General features: G+C 39.2%; 1 protein-coding gene across 2 annotated transcripts; it reads right to left on the bottom strand.

Moving 5' to 3' along the window:
• Positions 1-5,120: 5,120 nt before the first annotated feature.
• LOC103843906 (type IV inositol polyphosphate 5-phosphatase 11) lies at positions 5,121-18,771 on the bottom strand. 2 transcript variants are annotated; one of them, XM_033282261.1, is made up of 16 exons: positions 16,956-18,771; positions 16,541-16,683; positions 16,319-16,414; positions 16,046-16,175; positions 15,838-15,947; positions 15,574-15,732; positions 15,388-15,455; positions 15,105-15,312; positions 13,537-15,011; positions 13,301-13,448; positions 13,075-13,205; positions 12,884-12,960; positions 12,366-12,491; positions 11,871-12,046; positions 11,491-11,537; positions 5,121-10,973 (listed from the first exon to the last, which is right to left on the bottom strand). In XM_033282261.1, exons 9-16 carry the CDS (start codon positions 13,752-13,754, stop codon positions 10,901-10,903), a joined length of 996 nt encoding a protein of 331 aa, XP_033138152.1. In that variant the 5' UTR covers positions 13,755-15,011; positions 15,105-15,312; positions 15,388-15,455; positions 15,574-15,732; positions 15,838-15,947; positions 16,046-16,175; positions 16,319-16,414; positions 16,541-16,683; positions 16,956-18,771; the 3' UTR covers positions 5,121-10,900. The 2 variants fall into 2 exon arrangements, with proteins under 2 accessions (XP_033138152.1, XP_009118928.2); XM_009120680.3 differs by lacking the exons at positions 5,121-10,973; positions 15,105-15,312; positions 15,388-15,455; ... (4 more) ...; positions 16,541-16,683; positions 16,956-18,771 and having other exon boundaries at positions 11,051-11,537; positions 13,537-14,636.
• Positions 18,772-18,841: the final 70 nt, after the last annotated feature.

The following is an 18,841-nucleotide window of genomic DNA, read 5'->3' as shown; positions in this document are numbered from 1 at the left end:
CCTTGTCCTCAACAAGGATCGGAGTCGTGGACGATCTGACAGGCAGAGCTTGCGGAAGAGGAGCCACGACCTTGGTCCCATGGGCCGGGGCAACAACCCGCTCAGAAGAAGACGAGAACTTGGAGCCAGCTTGAACCAGTTCCTTCTCGGCTTGGCAACGAACTAGTTTCTCTCGGAAGGAGAGATGACCAGCAACACAAGCCGGCACTTCAGCCGGAGAAGTCAGAACCGAAGCCGGAGAGGTGGCCTCGTCCATCTCGACGTCGGAATCTCTCTTATCACCTTGGGAGGAAGACATGTTGAAAGCAAAAGTGTTGGAGCTAGAGAGGTTTATGAAGGTATGACGAAGGGGAGGTGTGAAGAAAATGAATGACAAGAGCTCACTACTTATAGAAGAATGGGTTCGGAATTCAGATCTTTAACGCACATACTGCCTCGATAACTTTTCTTCCGCGGAATTTAAAGTATGAACATCGTCCAATACGCTTAACCTTGCTAAAATCAACAAATCCGCCCGCTAGAGTCACGACTCTAACGAGCTGGGGGGCTAACTGTTGGGGTCAAAAACGGTTGCGACGAAGTTAACATTCAAAACATCCGAGGGAGAAAACGAGAAATCTCTCCGGTAAATACTTTTTCGAAATAGATTCTTTCTTACGAAAACCTTTGCGGAGGAAAAACGAGACATCCGATGAGAACTCAAAAAAGGTCGCTATGCAGCGACCGATCTCGAGCCAAAGCTCGGTCGCTACGTAGCGACCGAGCGTTCATCCCGCTAGCGACCGAGCTCAGCCAAGCTCGGTCGCTACGTAGTGACCGGGCTCGAGCCAAAGCTTGGTCGCTACGTAGCGACCAAGCTCTTCTGAAACGTTGATAAGACACCAGTCCATGCATTCTCGTCAAACCTTTGATTCTATCTCCCGAAGATCCTAGCGAACTCGGTTCATGTTTTCCGCTATTCTAAATCATCGATCAAACTTTGCGGATTGAAACCGCGGAAAGATCATTCTTTATCAAAAGAAGTCGCAGTAAACGCTTAGAGTCAAAAAACGGCCCAAAGGGACCTAAAACACGACTCGAGGCCCACTCAACGATTTTTTAACTAAAAGCCCGTAAACCGTAGCATGGTTTACGCTTGGCACGCAAGAAAGGATAAATGTCAAGTTTCCGCGGATAAATACGAAATTTTGAGGATAATTACGAAGATCGGAAAAAATGGAATATCTCCATTTTATGCTATGACGGCTTAAGGGCAGAAGAGTAAAAGCGTAAACCGACCTTGGAGCGAGTATATAAGGAGTCCTAGGCGAGAGGCATGGGGGGGGGGACTTTTTCAGAGCAAACTTAGCACTTAAGAGCATTTAGGTAATTTTCCGTTTTTGTTATTTCGAGCTGCGACTCAATTAGGTTTAGCCATCTTAGGGTTGCTAGAACTAGGAATCTCACCGACAGCTCTCGAGCCCAGGCTTATACCTTGTTGTAAACGCTCATACGCAAATTTGGAATAAGATCTTCTTTGCTCTCTTTTCGATTTCTTATACTTTATCGTTGTTATTCTCGTGTTCTGATTGCTTGACGTGGGGTAATTAGCAGATATCCGGGTCTTCTGGGAAATTAAGGTTTTCCTAGTTTCCTTATTTAAATGGAAATCGACAGTGCGAATTTCCGTTCCCACACCGTTGTTCTTACGTGCATCTCTGTAGGTACAACGGCCTCAAAGCTGTAGACTAGCGAGTAGGGGTTTCCCCTGTTGCTGTTTTGGGGGTGGTCCGGTAGGCCCAGAGGACTCCGTGTAGTTCTTCCGCCCACTTCCCGTGAGAGCCCTCCAGTCGCTTTTTAAGCATGTTGACCAAGGTTTTTTTCGTGGACTCGGCTTGTCCGTTAGACGAGGGGTGTCGGGGTGTGGCGAAAGTTAGTTTTATGCCCCAGTCCTTGCAGAACTCCTTGAAGTTGTGGCTCGTGAACTGGGGTCCATTGTCGGTGACGATCTCGTGGGGGACCCTGAAGCGGAGTGATTACATAGGTCCACAGGAATTTTCGGATCTGGAGATCTGTTATGCGGTTGAGTGCTTCTGCTTCGACCCACTTGGAGAAGTAGTCAGTGACTATCAGAAGGAAGACCTTCTGCCCCGGCACCATAGGGAATTTCCCTATTATATCCATGCCTCACTTTCTGAAGGGCTACGGTGAGCTTATGGACTTGAGGTTCTCCGGGGGAAGCTTGGAGACTAGAGCGTGCCTTTGGCACTGGTCGCAGTGCTTTGCTTATATGTCGGTGTCCGCGGCCATCGTGGGCCAGAAGTAACCTACCCTTCTGCCTCTGAGCACCAGGCTTCTGCCGCTAGAGTGGGATCAACAATCTCCTTCATGTAGTTATACAAGGATTCTAGCGGCTTCTGCCGCAGTGTGACACACCTCAGGTACGGGCCAGAGAAAGATCTCTGGTACAGCTTCTCCTGGGAGATATAGAACCTTGCGGCTTGCTTCTTGACCTTCCTGGCCTCGTTGTAGTCACCCGGGAGGATGTCGGCCTCCAGGTACCGGAATAAGGGGGTCATCCAGGTTTCGCCTTCTGCGACTGTAGAGACCTCCTCTGACGAGGGTTACTCCAAGGTAGCTGGCCATTAGAGCACGAGCAAGGGGATACTTATCTGGCTGTTCGTTTCGAGGGCGGACCATAGATTAGCCAGGGCATCGGCTTGCGAGTTTTGTTTCCGGGGGATTTGAGTGAGCTTGCAGCTCTTGACTTCTTGATTAGTCGCTGAGCGGCCGCCAGATATTGGATCATGCTGTCGTCTTTTGCTTGGTACTCTCCTTGTACCTGGTTGATTATCAGCTGGGAGTCGCCGAAAACTTGGATATTCTCTGCCCCCCTTTGGTGAGCAAGGGTTAGACCTGCGATTAGGGCCTCATACTCGCTCTCCTTGTTGGTTGCTTTGAAGTTGCATTTCACGGCCTTTGAGGCTGTGTTCCCCGTTGGCGAGGTAAGCATTATACCCACTCCGGCTCCTCTGACGTTACTGGATCAATCAATGTGCAGGATCCATTCTCCTTCTTCCTTAGTTTCGCCTCGGAGGAGTACCTCCTGCTGCAAAGCTGGGAGCAAGGCAGGGGAGAATTCAGCCACAAAGTCTGCTAGGACCTGTGACTTTATAACCGTGGCGGGTCAAAATATTACGTCGTACTCCCCTAGTTCCACGGCCCACTTGGATAGGCATCTTAAGACTTCTGATTTGTGGAGGACCAACTTTACAGGGAAGGAGGTAACAACCACGATTGGTTGATCCTGAAAGTAGGGTCGGAGCTTGCGAGCAGCGATTATCAGGGCAAAGGCCAGCTTCTCTAGATGGCTACAGCGGGTTTCTGCATCCAGGAGAACCTTGCTTACGTAATAGATTAGTAGCTGCTTGTTTCCCTCCTCGCAAACAAGGACGGCGCTCGCGGCGTGTTCGAAGACTGCTAGATATAGCAGCAGGACTTCACCGAGTAGTGGCTTGGATAGGAGAGGAGGAGTGGTGAGATATGACTTTAGCTCTTGGAGAGCTGATTCGCATTCTTCCGTCCACTGGAAGTCCTTCGGATTCTTGAGGGTTTTGAAGAAGGCGTGAGATTTGTCGGAGAGTCTGAAGATGAACCTGCTGAAGGCCGCCATCCTTCCGTTAGCTTTTGAACCTCCTTGACGTTCTTCGGGGAAGGGATTGAGTGAATGGCCCTGATTTGCTCCGGGTTGGCCTCGATGCCTCGGTGGGTTACAATGTACCCGAGGAACTTGCCAGAACTGACTCCGAATGAGCATTTAGCCGGGTTGAGCTTCATGTTATACTTCCTGTGGGTGGAGAAGGCTTGTTGTAGGTGAGATATGTGGTCTTCCGCCTCCAGGGACTTGACCAGCATGTCATCGATGTAGACCTCCATGGTTCTCCCGATTTGGTCCACGAACATCATGTTCACCAGCCGTTGATAGGTTGATCATGCGTTCTTTAGGCTGAAGAGCATAACATGATAAATGGAAATCTTCCTTTGATAAGGTGAGAGCCTTAGACAAGAAGGAATCTTCCTAAACCCAAGAGAAAGAGGAAATATTCCAATACATATGGTCGTCCTTACGAAAAAGGAAATATTCTATTATCTAAGGATATAATGAATATTTCCAAATCCTAAGAGAGAGGTACGACTTCCACTATAAATATAGGTTTCTAAACCTAAAGAAAGGGGATCGACACGTCCATCCATGGGAGAAGACATCCAACTCAAGAGCTGGACAATTCTACAGCCGCCAAGGCAAGGTTTCGCACCTAGAAGACCATCTTCATCAACATGTTTACAACCGACGAATCCTGCGATTACTATCAACTAGATGAAGATATATGCTCACTGCAGCACGCCTATAACTCTCCTCCTCTTGGCTCAGGCCACGATCTCCAGCTCATCATCAGGGTCCCTCCATGCTCACGGAAGCACATCGACGCTTTATGCTCCCTGCAGCATATCGACGGGTTTACCATCTGTTCCGGCCATGTGCCCTCTAGAACAGATGACTCCTACCAACTAACACTACGTGCTCCCAAACGCTACGTACCCATTAGGCCATGTGTCCACTAGAGCCACGTGCTCCCAAGGCTACGTGCCCATCTAGGCTACGCACCCCAATACATGAACTACGAACGGCTTAATCTCTCAATGAAGGGTACGTAGGCAATCCCCACTGAAGGATGCAGCTATAAATCCAAACACCTTCCATGGTCCCATGCGTAGATACCATCAACTACAGATCAGGAGACACCCATGTACCGACCTTGGTAGCCGGAACCATCAACAACAGATCAGGAGGCACCCAGGGACCGACCTTGGTAGTCGGAACCATCGATCATAGATCAAGAAGACCCTGCGATCTTTACTATTGATAGGCAGCCCCCGCCTAACGAATAATCTCCCCTGCTGCTACTAAGGCACCGACGACATATACTGGCCCATACCCACATGGCAGTATCCTAAGAGCAGGATCTTCTGGTTTATCAACTATCAAAGCAGAAGAATACAAACCCAACGACATGTCACCTTCTTCCTATCATTCCGTAGAGCTGAGCACGGATCGCTTGTACACAAAAAATACCCTAACAGAGTATGTTTTAGAGTGTTTTCACATTCAAGTACGTTTTGGAGAACTTTGGTGATTTTGGAGCGTTTTGGAGCATTTTGAGTCCAGAACTGCACAGACGTGTCAGATGTTTAAATATGGATGGAGACCTTCCCACTGTGTGATAGAGCCCATATTTGGACACAAGATATAGCTTTGAATTAGATTTCCAATGCCACCGGGTTGAGGTCAATCCAACAATTAGATCAGAAGTTATGCCCGTTTTGACGAAGAGTGGTCAGTCTGTCTCGCGAGAGAAAACTGTCGAGGAGATGAAGAAATGTCGATCGACAACACAGCTTTGGTGTCAATTGACGGTGATGCTAGAACGTGGGCCGAGTATATTTCAAGATCGACTTAAGCCCAGAAGCCATCACAAATTACCAGAATACCCATGGACGATCTAAAACCTTATTTATGTGTTTTCTAAGCCATTGTTGACGGCTACGACCGACACCGCGACCTCAGAATCGATCGACACAAACTCATGTTGTCGATCGACACCTATTGAAATCCCTGAAAGTTCGAATTGTTCTCAGGACTTTGCAGACTCGACACAAGAGAGCACTGATATATCAAGCAGTTTTCATGGCCCAGTTGTAGCAGAGAGATCACCATGAAAGATTTCTTGGAGCTATAAGAATTCTTGGATCTAAGGAATGGAGAAAAGCTTGAAGATTGGATATCGATAAGGAGATCACTATTGAAGATTTTTTAGAACTAGATGACTTCTTGAAGGTATTGGATGAAGCACTGCCTAGAGATTTGGGTCAGAACTCAGAGAAGAAGCTTGATGACGATAAGCTCACTTCGGGAAAAGATCTGGAAACTTCACCAAAGGCTAGCATCGATCGACACCGCCCACCCGGCATCGATCGACACCGCCCACCCGGCATCGATCGACACCGCCCACCCGGCATCGATCGACACCGCCAACTAGTTACCGATCGACACCACCCACCTGATATCGATCGAAGCCCATTGTTGAACGAATCACCAGGTTGCATAGTTGAGATGGAACCGATTGATGAAAAAAAAACATGAGTCTGTGGCCTCACAGCTTGCTGTCCATGAACATCTTCGACCATATATCTGCACAGAAGAAGCTATTGGGTTCCACAAAAGATTGAAGAGGATACATGACCATGTGAAGAGTTTGGTTCTCTGCCTTATTTCTGAAGCTGAATCACCTATTCCACCTGACATAAGTGTGCATCAAGATCTTAAGATTGGGATAGTAGACGGTTATCTTTCTGCAGCTGTTTTTCAGGAGAAATTAGGTCTAGAAGATGATGTCATAAAGGTATCTGTGACACCGGCATCAATTGACACAACAGTTTATTCTCGATCAACACCCTTCGGGTATCTCAGCACACAGACACAGACAAGTCTGCGGGAAAGAAGAGGAAGAATTGGAAGAAGAGAAAAAGGATCAAGGGAGATCTTCAGTTATCATTGATCCCTCAGTTCTCAGATGGTATCAGGAAGTACATAGTGTGCAGCAGATGCTTCTCACAGCCATTCGTAAAGCTTGGAGCACTCCTTATTGCTGAGATGAAAGACAAAGGAGAAGAGTCTATGGAAGCTTTCACAATAGGAATGACAAAGTTTCAGAGAGTAGATACTGAGACTTGTTTTGGAGCGAGTTCTCATTCTCATTCGGCCTAAATCAGATCTCTAGAAGTTAAGTTAATGACTAAAAATAAGAGATGAGTGGGAGGCAACTAACTATTATGTAAGTTTTAAATATGGTATTATTTTATATTATACTGATTTTTGTGTGTTTGTTTATTTTAGGTAAAAATAAAAAAGATGAACAGTGACGACGACACAGTAGCTGCGCCGAGCGATACCACTGTAGCAGCATCGATCAATACTGTAGCAGAGGTACTGTTTATCGGAAAAAAATTTCCATGGTTCATGAGTTGTGGACCAACATCGATCGACGGTTGGCCAGAGTATCGTTCGACAGAGCATCAGAAGTATCGATCGCCACTTAATTGTGTTAATTGGCATGTATACTCGCGAAACCTTATTAAATTTAGTACATATGGTTTATTTTCCTAACAGTCTTAGACCGTATAACACTGAGGACAGTGTTGTTTAAGTATGGGGGAGGTTCTACTAATATTATGTTTTACTTTGAGTATAAAAAAAGATCCAAGGAGACGATTGCTCTAAGAATCGACCGATGACACCTGGTCGATATGGATCGACAGTACGACACCAGAAACAACCAATTGCCACTTTATTGTATCGATCGATACTGACATCAGCGAGAAGGTATATCGTTTTCTTTGTTACATTATGTACTTATGATTTATGTTCTCACCAAAGTTCGACTATATATACACTGGGGACAGTGTAATTTAAGTCTAGGGGGAGGTTTACTGATATTTAGCTTATCTATGAGTTTTATAAAATGTTTTCAAAATGTTTTTATTGAGTCAATAAGGGGATAATGAACTTTACAATTTTACTTATTATCTAACCACTCTCTAACACCACCCTTAGATTTATTGACTGCAGAGTTTATTAGAGATACCAAAGTGGATCACCTGCCAATTACCCACACTTTCTGAGAAAGTTTGAAAGAACCAAAGCTGATCTCCAACCTAATTGAGCTTAATTTGCTTGTCTTGGGGATTGGTATACATTAGATCGGATTCTTCCTACAAGTCTAGAGGGTAAAAGTCAGTGTGTTTCTGATTCCCTTCTCTCTCTCTCTCTCTTTCTCTCTCTCTTTCTCTCTCTCTCTCTCTCTCTCTCTCTATCTCTCTCTCTCTATCTATCTCTCTCTCTCTTCGGCATCTATATAAATAAAAGATTTAAATGATTTCATACGGTTTAGAGGGGTAGGAGTGTCTCATGCGACTCCATTAATGAGAACACAAGCGACGGATAGGAGTGCCTCCTGTGACCATATTATTTGCGTACACTTTATCAAATAAAAAATAAAAAAGAGAAGAGAAAGATATAAATAAAAGAGAAAAATCAAAAAGAAAATAAATAAAGATGGACTGTATCAACATCATTTTTCAATGGAATTGAGATTCAAAGAAGAGAGAAAGAGTGAAGAAAGGGATCAGATAAGACAACCTGTGTGTTTAGAAACTTGCTTGAGTAAGAGTCCATTTGTCTTTTAGAGGGATAGGAGTGTCTCATGCGACTCCATTAATGATCACACATAGTTGGAAGCGAGGAAAATGAATAAAGATGGACTGTATCAACATCATTGTTCAATGGAATTGAGATTCAAAGAAGAGAGAAAGAGTGAAGAAAGGGATCAGATAAGACAACCTGTGTGTTTAGAAACTTGCTTGAGTAAGAGTCCATTTGTCTTTTAGAGGGGTAGGAGTGTCTCATGCGACTCTATTAATGATCACACATCGTTGGAAGCGAGGGATATGAGTGCCTCCTGTGACCATATTATTTGCCTACACTTTGTCAAGTAAAAAATAAAAAAAAAGAGAAGAGAAAGATATAAATAAAAGAGAAAAATCAAAAAGAAAATGAATAAAGATGGACTGTATCAACATCATTGTTCAATGGAATTGAGATTCAAAGAAGAGAGAAAGAGTGAAGAAAGGGATCAGATAAGACAACCTGTGTGTTTAGAAACTTGCTTGAGTAAGAGTCCATTTGTCTTTTGATCGATATTCCCAAGGTAAAGCCTACACTTTTATATATGTATTAAATGAGATCAGTAGAGGGGCGAGTTAGACAGTATTGGTTAAATTGCTGGTTAGATTGATTTGGTTGCTAAGCTAGAATATCGTATATAAGCTACCTCTAAAGTTAAAATTGATTTGATGTGGCTTGCAACATTGTAGAGGTGATGATAGTGAGTTCTTAAATTGTGTGAATCCCTATTGTTTTCAAACCTCTTTCACGGATTTATTCTTGTTTTGCTTGAGCACAAGCAAAAAGATAAGTCTGTGGGTGTGATATACCATGGATTTTATCCACTTTTAGCCATGGTATATGAATGTTTTAGAGTATATTATATGGGAAGATACGTTTTGGAGAACTTTTGTGATTTTGGGGCCATTTGGAGTCTTTTGAGTGCAGAACTGCAAAGATGTGTCAGATGTTTAAATACGGATGGAGACCTTCCCACAGTTCAATTGAGCCCATCTTTGAACACAAGATAGATCTTTGAGTTAGATTTCCAATGACACTGGGTTGAGGTCAATCCAATGGTTAGATCAGAAGTTATGTCGGTTTTACTGAAGAGTGGCCAGTCTGTCTCGCGAGAGAAAACCGTCGAGTAGATGAAGAAATGTGGATCGATGACACAGCCTTGGTGTCGATCGACGTTGATGCCAGAACGCGGGCCGAGTATATTTCAAGACCGACTTAAGCCCAGAAATCACCACAAATTACCAAAATATCCATGGACGACCTAAAACCCTATTTATGTGTTTTCTAAGCCATTGTTGACGGCTACGCTTTCTTTACTTAGTTTTGTTCTTAGTTTATATTAGGAGAGAAGGGAGGAACCCTTTCAGAATCCTCATGGAACTATTTTGGTTTTTATATCTATTGCAATTTCATCTATTCATCTATGATTGTTTGTGACAACTACCATGTCTGAATATATTCACCTTCTTAGATTTAGGGTTCAGATAGGCATGAGGGATTAGCCCAAAATACAGAACTGCTTAGTTGTCTGGATATCCATCAATTGAATTGTCTTTAATGCTTATGTTCTAGAGTAGCTAACTAGAATCATGTTCCTAGATAATTGGGCGCAAGCGGAAGCATGGTTCTTTGTCTGATATAAATCATATTGTGCTAGGATTGTTAGAAACAAGCCACAACTGAGTTAGTTAACCTAGTGAACATGCTCAAACCCGCTCGCTAAATCTTGTTAGAAGGGACGTCGATCGACGGACTGAAAGGTGTATCGATCGACTATCCATTGATAGCATCGATAGACACTTTCTCAAAACCAACAAACGACAGTTGAGGTTTTAGATCTAGACAATAGATAATCTAAACAAACGGAAGTTGATAGATTATTCCTTAGTTTGAGTTCTAGAATATCCAATATACAATCTTAGTCTCTATACCACTATAATCCTGATTGTCTGAATAGAAACCTTAAGTCTAACGCCTTTCATATTTGTTTACAACCTCAATCAATTAACCGAACAACCGCCTTGCTCAAACTGCAATTTACATTACAACTACGTGTCTAGATTAATCAAATAACTATTAGAATTTTTTGTGTCATAGATTCTTATGAATTCGATCCCTAAGTACTATAACTCGACCTCTTATTTGAGAAGGTAAATCACTCCTTAAGGTAATTTGAGTGATATCATTGACTTACATTTTCCGTCACACATCGGTTTAGAACTCCAGAGTTAAGTGTGCTTAGGCTGGAGTAGTGAAAGGATGAGTGATCCGCCATACCGTGCCGGTGAGACCAAAGCACGGAGAAAAGTCACATGGTAATTGCAAGGTTAATAAATAAGGCTTTCGGACTTTGAAAAAATTAACGCTCTGCTCGTCAGACGGGATGCGTCTACGGACTAAAAGAATGAGCATGGATGCTTCACTAACTAATTGACGGTCAGAGCCTTGGTCAGAGCGTTATAATATATCTCACTTTTTTCAAACGGGTAAGACAAAAGAAAAGAACACACTAATAGGATATGAGGACAACACAACTTCGTGGCCTAGAAAACAAAAGCCAAGAACGTTGAAAAAGGGTGATATATGGCTAAAGGAGGCGAACACCAATGGATGTCCAGTTTAAACTTCATGGTGGTAACAGCGGTCTTGATGATGTTTTCTACAAATGCGGTGTGAATAGGTTAGAATGGCTAGCCGTGTAAGATCCTCACTGTGAAGGCCAGGAATTACCGGCCTTGCAGATCACGAAGAGCGTGGAGCCGAATCAGATCAAAGGATAACGTAGAGAATGATCATTGACGCACATAAAAGAAATTAACACTTTGGAGAGTTGCGAACCTTACATTGAAACATACAAATCTAATAATAGCTAAACAGAAACGCAAAATGTTGCTTACTATTTACGTTCAATCTAGCAACAGTATATTATTCGGACTCCTCACAAAAGTCATTCATTCATTTAACTGTTGATCCACTTCAAGCAAAGATCCGCTTTCACAGGCTTATGATCGGAACCATTCACTTGGTCTAAGGAATCATAAGAGTAAAGAGTTGTTTGAATATTTTTGGTATCTTGAATCTTGTACAAGATCCTGTCTGTCCAAGCTGGAACCCTGACCTTGTGGCTTGTATCGTAGTTACTGCTTCCCACATTGTATTTGTAAGTCGGTTTAAACCCTAGAGTTCCTTCATAATACCCCTTGAATATTTCACCTCTATCAGCTTCTTGCAGGAGCTGATCTTTACGCACAAGAACCTGCATAATGTCATAACGTCAAATAAGGATTGGGAGTAAGTAACAAATCGGATCATGTACGGATGTAGTTAAGTTATTCAAAATAGAACATAACTCTTATTTAAAGCCAAACTGTAATAATAGTGTGTACCAAAATAAAATAAATTTTTATGCAACCGAGATGAATCGAGCCAAGTAATTAAGAATTATGAGAAAATATAGAACTAATTAAATTTTCTTTCATTTTTTTTTATATCCTTACTATCCTTGATTTATAATTAAACAAAATGCCGAGTATGCGCCCGTAAGTATCAAGATATAGTTTGCATTTTATGAATTGAAAAGGGGACTTACAGATTGAAGATGGTTTTGGATAAGGGATCGAGCAGGACGGTTAGAGACATCTTGGATCCTGTAATTAAGATCTCCAAGCCAAACAATGAGGTCATGTGTCCTTTTGTCTTTTGATATTAGTGAATTTGATATGCGTCTCAACTCTTCATTTCTCTGATCTACTTTATTTGCGTGAGCTGCATACATAATAGTAATATTAGTATTTTTAATTATTTCCTCTGATGTTTTGGATGAAGACATAAGAATTAAGATATACACATTTTTAAAAAAAGTAATACTAAAAATATTAAATAAATTTAATCCAGTCAATCATTAAAAATATTATAAAACATTATTGGTCACACAGATTTTAATGAACTTTAAATTAATTAAAAAATATCAAAAATCATGTATTTTGAAACATCAATAATTCTTCAAAACATCATTTATTATGAAACGGAGAGAGTATACTTTAATTGTAAATTAGCGATAAGAAAACAAAATCAAAGTAGGTACCAGAGAGATGACAAGAGATGAAAACTATTTTGATGTCACCGTAGTTAATACGAATAGCCACGGCTCCTTTCTTTCTTCCAATTAAACCGCCACATCCTCCAACCGATTGACTTTCCGCTTTTAAATCTGCAATTAATCAGACACCAAAGTTACAAAAAAAAGCTGAATTTAATCTGACACTATTGTTTTGGTTTAATTGTAAGATTGTATATACATCTCAAAAATTCTGTGATACTAGGTGTTTAGGAAGCTTTAACACCTAGCCAGTTAATCTAGAGATTTATTTTCAGTGTTAGTGTCATTTTAAGTATTTAACTAATACAAATTCTTTACATATATTGATTAGCATTTAGTACTTTTCATTGTGTCGCAATAAACTGCCTAGACCGATTAATCAAACACCTAGGCTACAAATGTCAACCTTCCATTGACGATTTTTTGTATCTGATTGATTTTGCCCGCTTGGGAACCGATTGTTAGAGAGTATATACATCTGATGGTAATAGATGAATAAATACCTTTTACTAGTGGTTGTGAATTCTTTGGTCCAAACAATAATAGCTGGATCGATTGCAGTTTCGCCTTCCCAAGAAGCCTGCATTTCATTTCGTAAATGAAACTCCGCAATATATATTAAAATCACAGGGAACAGAACATTTGTGGTAAATCAATAATGGAGATAAATAGAAAGAAACAGTAGATCACTTACACATGAGTTGGAGATGAAGCTGTCTGCAAAAGTTGAGCTACATTGGTTTTGGGAGCCTCTTGCACTCCAACGACAAGCAAATCAAATTTTCTGTCTTTGCCAACAAGCTGAACCAAATCGTCATACGAAACCTTCACATTTGTTATAGCAATAATTAATGATGATATTAAGGAATGTTTGTTATATATCTAATAACTAGCGAATATGCGCATACCTACGAACGTACCTTTCCATTCATGTTCCATGTGATGATACGGATACAAAGATCTGATTTTCTAGAAAAGCTACAACTCTTAACAGCTTCAATTGTTCTAATACCATCGTGGGATGAGTTGTTGCCAACAGAACTTATCAAAGTTTCCTTGTTGTAAAATCTATACAGAAGTACACAATAATACACGTTACCTGTCTTTTTACTTGGTATTTATAAATATTAAAATTGATAGTGATACTAATTGTTACCCTTTACGCCCACACAACGAATTTGTATTGCCCATTGTCTCTGCATGCCCTGTTTCTCCGTAAATGGTACGATTCGAAAGGTATTTTGTAGAGAGAGGGGAAGAAATGAGCAAATTTAAAGAGAATTGGTAAGAGCCTGGAAATTTCACAAAGTCATCTTCATTCATCCATCCTCTATATATAAATTGACTGGGTTTGAACAATGAAATCAGACACATGCAATGTTACGTAGTTTTCTAGGAAGTTAGGTGAAAGAAGTTTGACCATAAAGACGTGTACGTCTTCAAATGGACGGTCGAATTTGATAATGACTTAGGGTAACATTTTCTTCAGCAGGAAATCTCTAGAGCATAAGATAATAGTACAATAGAATCTTTCGTCTTTATTAGAAATTCAATGATTATATTCTATAGTAAACATTTGCTCAAAAAAAAATTATATAGTAAACATATGTGGACGATACTCCTATTCACATCAACATCATCACATGTGATGTAAACCAATCTTATGTTGTGTGTGCCCCCATGATACAGTATATATAATTCGATTAGTTCCGGTTTCTTTACCTTTCTGTTTTCAATTAAGGTGAACTGCTATCGAATCGAAACTGCAATATTAATACTATTAGAGATTTTACCCGGGCTACGCCCGGGGTTACACAAATATAAATGTATTTAATATAATAACGCACATATATTGCATCATTTACTATAATAATATATTATATATTGAATTAGAAAAGAGTAAAATTGACAATTTATCATTTTTACTATCTAAAAATATATATATAAAGATCAACAAATGTGAAATGAATAAAAAATAGTTAAATCTAAGTTATGATCCAAATATATTTTATTTTATATATTGAATTATCATGAAAACAAATTATTAATCATAGATAAAGTTCATCTGGTTACGATAGAAATGAACCATGTATTACACGTGTAAAATCTGAGAACATATTACATCACTATTCTAACATAGTAGATGTTGAAAGATTTATATTTTTTGCTTGAAATCAGTGAGCTTGAACTATTTATTAACAATGAAGTTTTAAATAGCAGTATTAGAAACTTTATGCGGTATTTAGAATTAATATAGTTGATGCGGCTTGCAATATAAATGCTTGACATCTTTACAAAATAGAGGGTCTGTTCGTCTAAAGAATATACTTAGCAATATAAATGCTTGACATCTTTACAAAATGATGTAGTGTTACATTTGAGAATAAATAAAACTGTACATTTTCTTCTGAATCATTTTACTTTCCCATTTTTTCATACATAAATCTCTACCAAAAAAAGAATACGGAGAGAAACAATGATCTAATGCGGGTAAACGTTATTGCTTTGAAGTTGCCTTGAACTGTATTCCTCTCCACACACATCAACAAACATCCTAAGCTCGCTATCGGTCAGGTGCTCTTGAGTCGCAACACTTAATTAAACAACCTCTGTTGTTCCTCCAGCCACCTCCTGTAGCCATTGAATTATGAAAAAAATTAATGCGCAAGTCTGAGCAACAATGGATCTAGCTCCGGATGCTCCTAGACACAGGAGCGTGCTCACCTGATGATCCACAAATGTAGAAAACCTTCAGTTATTGTTATCTACACATTCTTCCTAATACCATGTTAGGGATTTTTATTCCATTTATCAATCCCACTTTTAAGCACGACAATCTTTAGCTAGGCCACCTTTATTGTCTTTGCCACCACCAGCTTGGCCTCTGCCTCAACTACCTCTAACAACACTTCCATGTTGGTGTTGGCTGCCACTAAGTATGATGTAATTAGATGATAAATACCACCACCACGTTGATAAGAAAGCGAACTAAGTCAATAACACTTACCTTGGTAAGTGTCTCACATAAGGAGTGCATCAGTTCCTAGTCTTCCTCTCATGTCTCTAACTCTTTCTCTGCAATAATCAGTGGCTTGTTTAAGTCCTTCTGAGTGCAATTATCAAAAGAATCAACTCTCAAACTCACCTATTCTCTTGTGAATGGAAAAAAAGACAAACAAATATCAAGACTTACTACCCAATGGAAACAGCTAGGGAGATCAGAGATGGAGGAATTTGATGCACTGATACACATGATGAACCATAATCCCAACCTCGTATGGGTTCTGAAGTTTCTTAAAAACTTCAACAACCATCTCATTCTCCATTCTTTTTTGGGAAAGACCAGTATCGCCTAACAAATATCAGAAACTCAATAAAAAAATTTCTTGCTTATGAGTATTTAGCAACTAATAAAGGTAGAGAGACATGCATTTCAAAAAAAAGAAAAATGTATTACGTTTTCTTATATTCTCGGTGGATATAAGCCATGAAGCGCACAGCTGAGTAGTAGCAAGCACGATTCAGTAACCGAGCAATATCATCTGGCATAACTCCATGCACTATAGACTGCATACACTGTGATGATAAGCAGTGGGTATTTAACAGTATAAAAATGCTGCAACAGTCTGAACCTTTAGGTTGTGAAACAAAGGAAACGCTTTTACCTTTTATCAAAAGTCCTTTCTTTGACTTCTACATGTCTTCTTGTATCTTCATCCCCTTTTCTTTTTATGGTCTCTTTTGTGAAACCAAAGATACCATCATACTTGTGCAGTTGTGCTTCTTCTGAGCCTACTAAAAGACAAAAAAAGAAGCAATTTTGTAAGTTAAAATGTATGATACCAAAAAACAAAAACTTTCGCTGGAGGAAAATGAATAGATGAACCAGTGTATTCTGCAAGGGATGAATTGAGGAGTAAACAATAAGCTTTCCTCACAGAAACTAAATGATTGGGAGAAGTTGTGCAAGAGATCTCTACGAAAGCCTTCAGTTCCTCTGTGCTTTTCCTTTTCAAGTCCTGCATCTGTCTCTGCTGGAACATACTCCACAAAATCACGGCTTTATGTGAATACATATTTTATAACACAGAACAAAAGTCTTTAGTGTTAAAAAAAACAAAGTCTTTAAGCTGAGTACTTTTGAATCAAGGTTTTTTTACCATGACATCATCAGAGAGAACATCAAATAGATCTTTGCCTCAGTCTCTCTGTAATTTTTCCTGGTTCTGGGTTTTCTTTAGATTTGTCCAATGGGTACAACAACTTTCTTTGCATATCTTCCTCCAGAAAGAAAAGCACAGACCTGAGACAAATAGAGCAGAGTTAGAAAGTTTAAGACTTTAATCTAAGCCTACGTAGAGGATTTGAAGACAATCCAACATAAACAGGACAAAGCTTAATCAACAGTTAACAATGGAAACGAATTGCAAGCAAAAACTTCTCCAACACTATCTCAAAAACCGAGCACCATATTCACACCAATCCTATAATCAATTTCACATATATCAAAGGAATTGAACACAGACTGAGTATTATAATTTCTAACCACAATATTGTAGATTCAGTAATCTCTACCTGTTTTCCGACTTTCCGGCGAGTGACAGACATGACGATGGATTCAATGGTTAAAGCCAGGTGGTGGAGAGTAGCAGCACGACTCAGACCAGATCCAAGAATCAAATACAAATACAAAACATAAAATACTTTAGAATGTTAGATGAAAATTAAAAGAGCTAAACAAAACATTCTTCATAACTGAAAATCACCAGAAAGAAAAAGATTCACGGTTTTGTTTGCCATCGATTGCTGCGATTATTCGGTTACTGCTAATGTGGTGAAGAGGAGTAGCTAAAAGCAGAAGGAATAGAAAGAGTTTCGCCACGTTTGATTGTTGCAGTAAAGAATGAGGTTTTGCGACTCATTATTAATGGGTTTATGACATTAGAGAAGAGAAACCAAAGGGATGATAACAGACGGTGGATTTACTTCCGTGAGAATTAGGAAGACGAAGCATGTTTGGTGATTGAGGTTTTCGTCTTTACTCTGCGATAGCTCTTTTGACGTGGCAAAATAACTTGTTTTTATTGGTCAAATTTTTAATCCTACGTGGATAAGCTGAATGTTGATTATATCCTCCTTTTAGTATAGTATAGATAACTCAGTCTCTAATTAACTGGGTTTTTAACTTCGGCTAAAAATCGATTCTTAACTTTTCTTAGATTTTAACTAAGAAAAATTAAGAATTATCTCTTAACTAAAAGATATAAGAATCGTCTCTTAAATAAGAGATATAAGAACCGTCTATCAGCCGAAAAATTAAAAAAAAGTGTCTAACCCATTTGCACTTCCTTTTAAAAAAATACCATTTGAACTTTTACTTTCAGTTATTCGACTAACTTTTTTTAGTTGGTTTGAAGGTAATGGACCGCTAACTTTTTTGCAAAATGTTCCTTTGTTGATGAGTTTATTTGTTTTTTTTTTTTTGTATACCAGGCATAGAGCCGGCCTAGATTAATACACATGAAAGAATGGTTCTGGACAACAACTTTTGTAAATAATTGAGAGTAGAATTGCAAAAGAAATTTTTTTTTAATACAATGGGTTGAAAGATTCTATTTGTCTGTTATAGAATAAGTTCGATTTTTGCTCAAAAAAAAAAAGAGAATAAGTTCGATTATTATTAAAGAAACAGCAAATTTAAAATATGTTTTAGCCTTTTATGTGTTAAAACTTAAAAGTATATTGGGATGGCATTGCTAGGCAAGTGGTCTCACGGCGAAGTAATCCACTTTCGTCCCCCTTATTTGTTTCGAACTTCGGTGTGTTTAAATTATTTCAAATATTAAATAGTATGTATATCCCAACTATATTTTTTCATATTTAGTGAGAAATGTCTATAGGAACACACTATATATAGTCGGATATATGTTATGAACTTACGATTTATTAGATAGAACAACCTTATTGCAACGTTTTTAAAAAGGTATCTTACAACATAAATTATTTAGCCAAAATATATATATATATATATATATATATATATATATATATATAAATTTAAAAATATTATATATAGTATTGGTGGTTATCTCAAAACCTTAAAACATTAACCAAAAAGTGTCTCAAATGAGGACATATTGACATAAAGTTATATAGTTTTGAGATACCTAGGAGCATACACATCAGGGAGGATTTCATTTTGGAGTATCCAGCAAAAAATATATCAATATTTATTAACAGAACTAAATTACATAAATCGATACTATTAAAAGGGAAGGAGTCTTAAAAAATCTACCTATGAAAGTTGTTTGGACCCTTTCATTTGTCTCATTATTTTTTGGTCTTACCTTACATTTAGACTAACAATATGTTACCATATATTTCTCTAACAATAATTTATTCAATTCTTTTATTTATTCAAATCTCACTCCTAAATTCTAATCACTACTATTTTTATATTT

The sequence above is a fragment of the Brassica rapa genome, chromosome A10 (genome assembly GCF_000309985.2).
Source record: "Brassica rapa cultivar Chiifu-401-42 chromosome A10, CAAS_Brap_v3.01, whole genome shotgun sequence".
NCBI classification, from domain to species: domain Eukaryota; kingdom Viridiplantae; phylum Streptophyta; class Magnoliopsida; order Brassicales; family Brassicaceae; genus Brassica; species Brassica rapa.
This window is presented reverse-complemented; position numbering and strand designations above follow the sequence as displayed.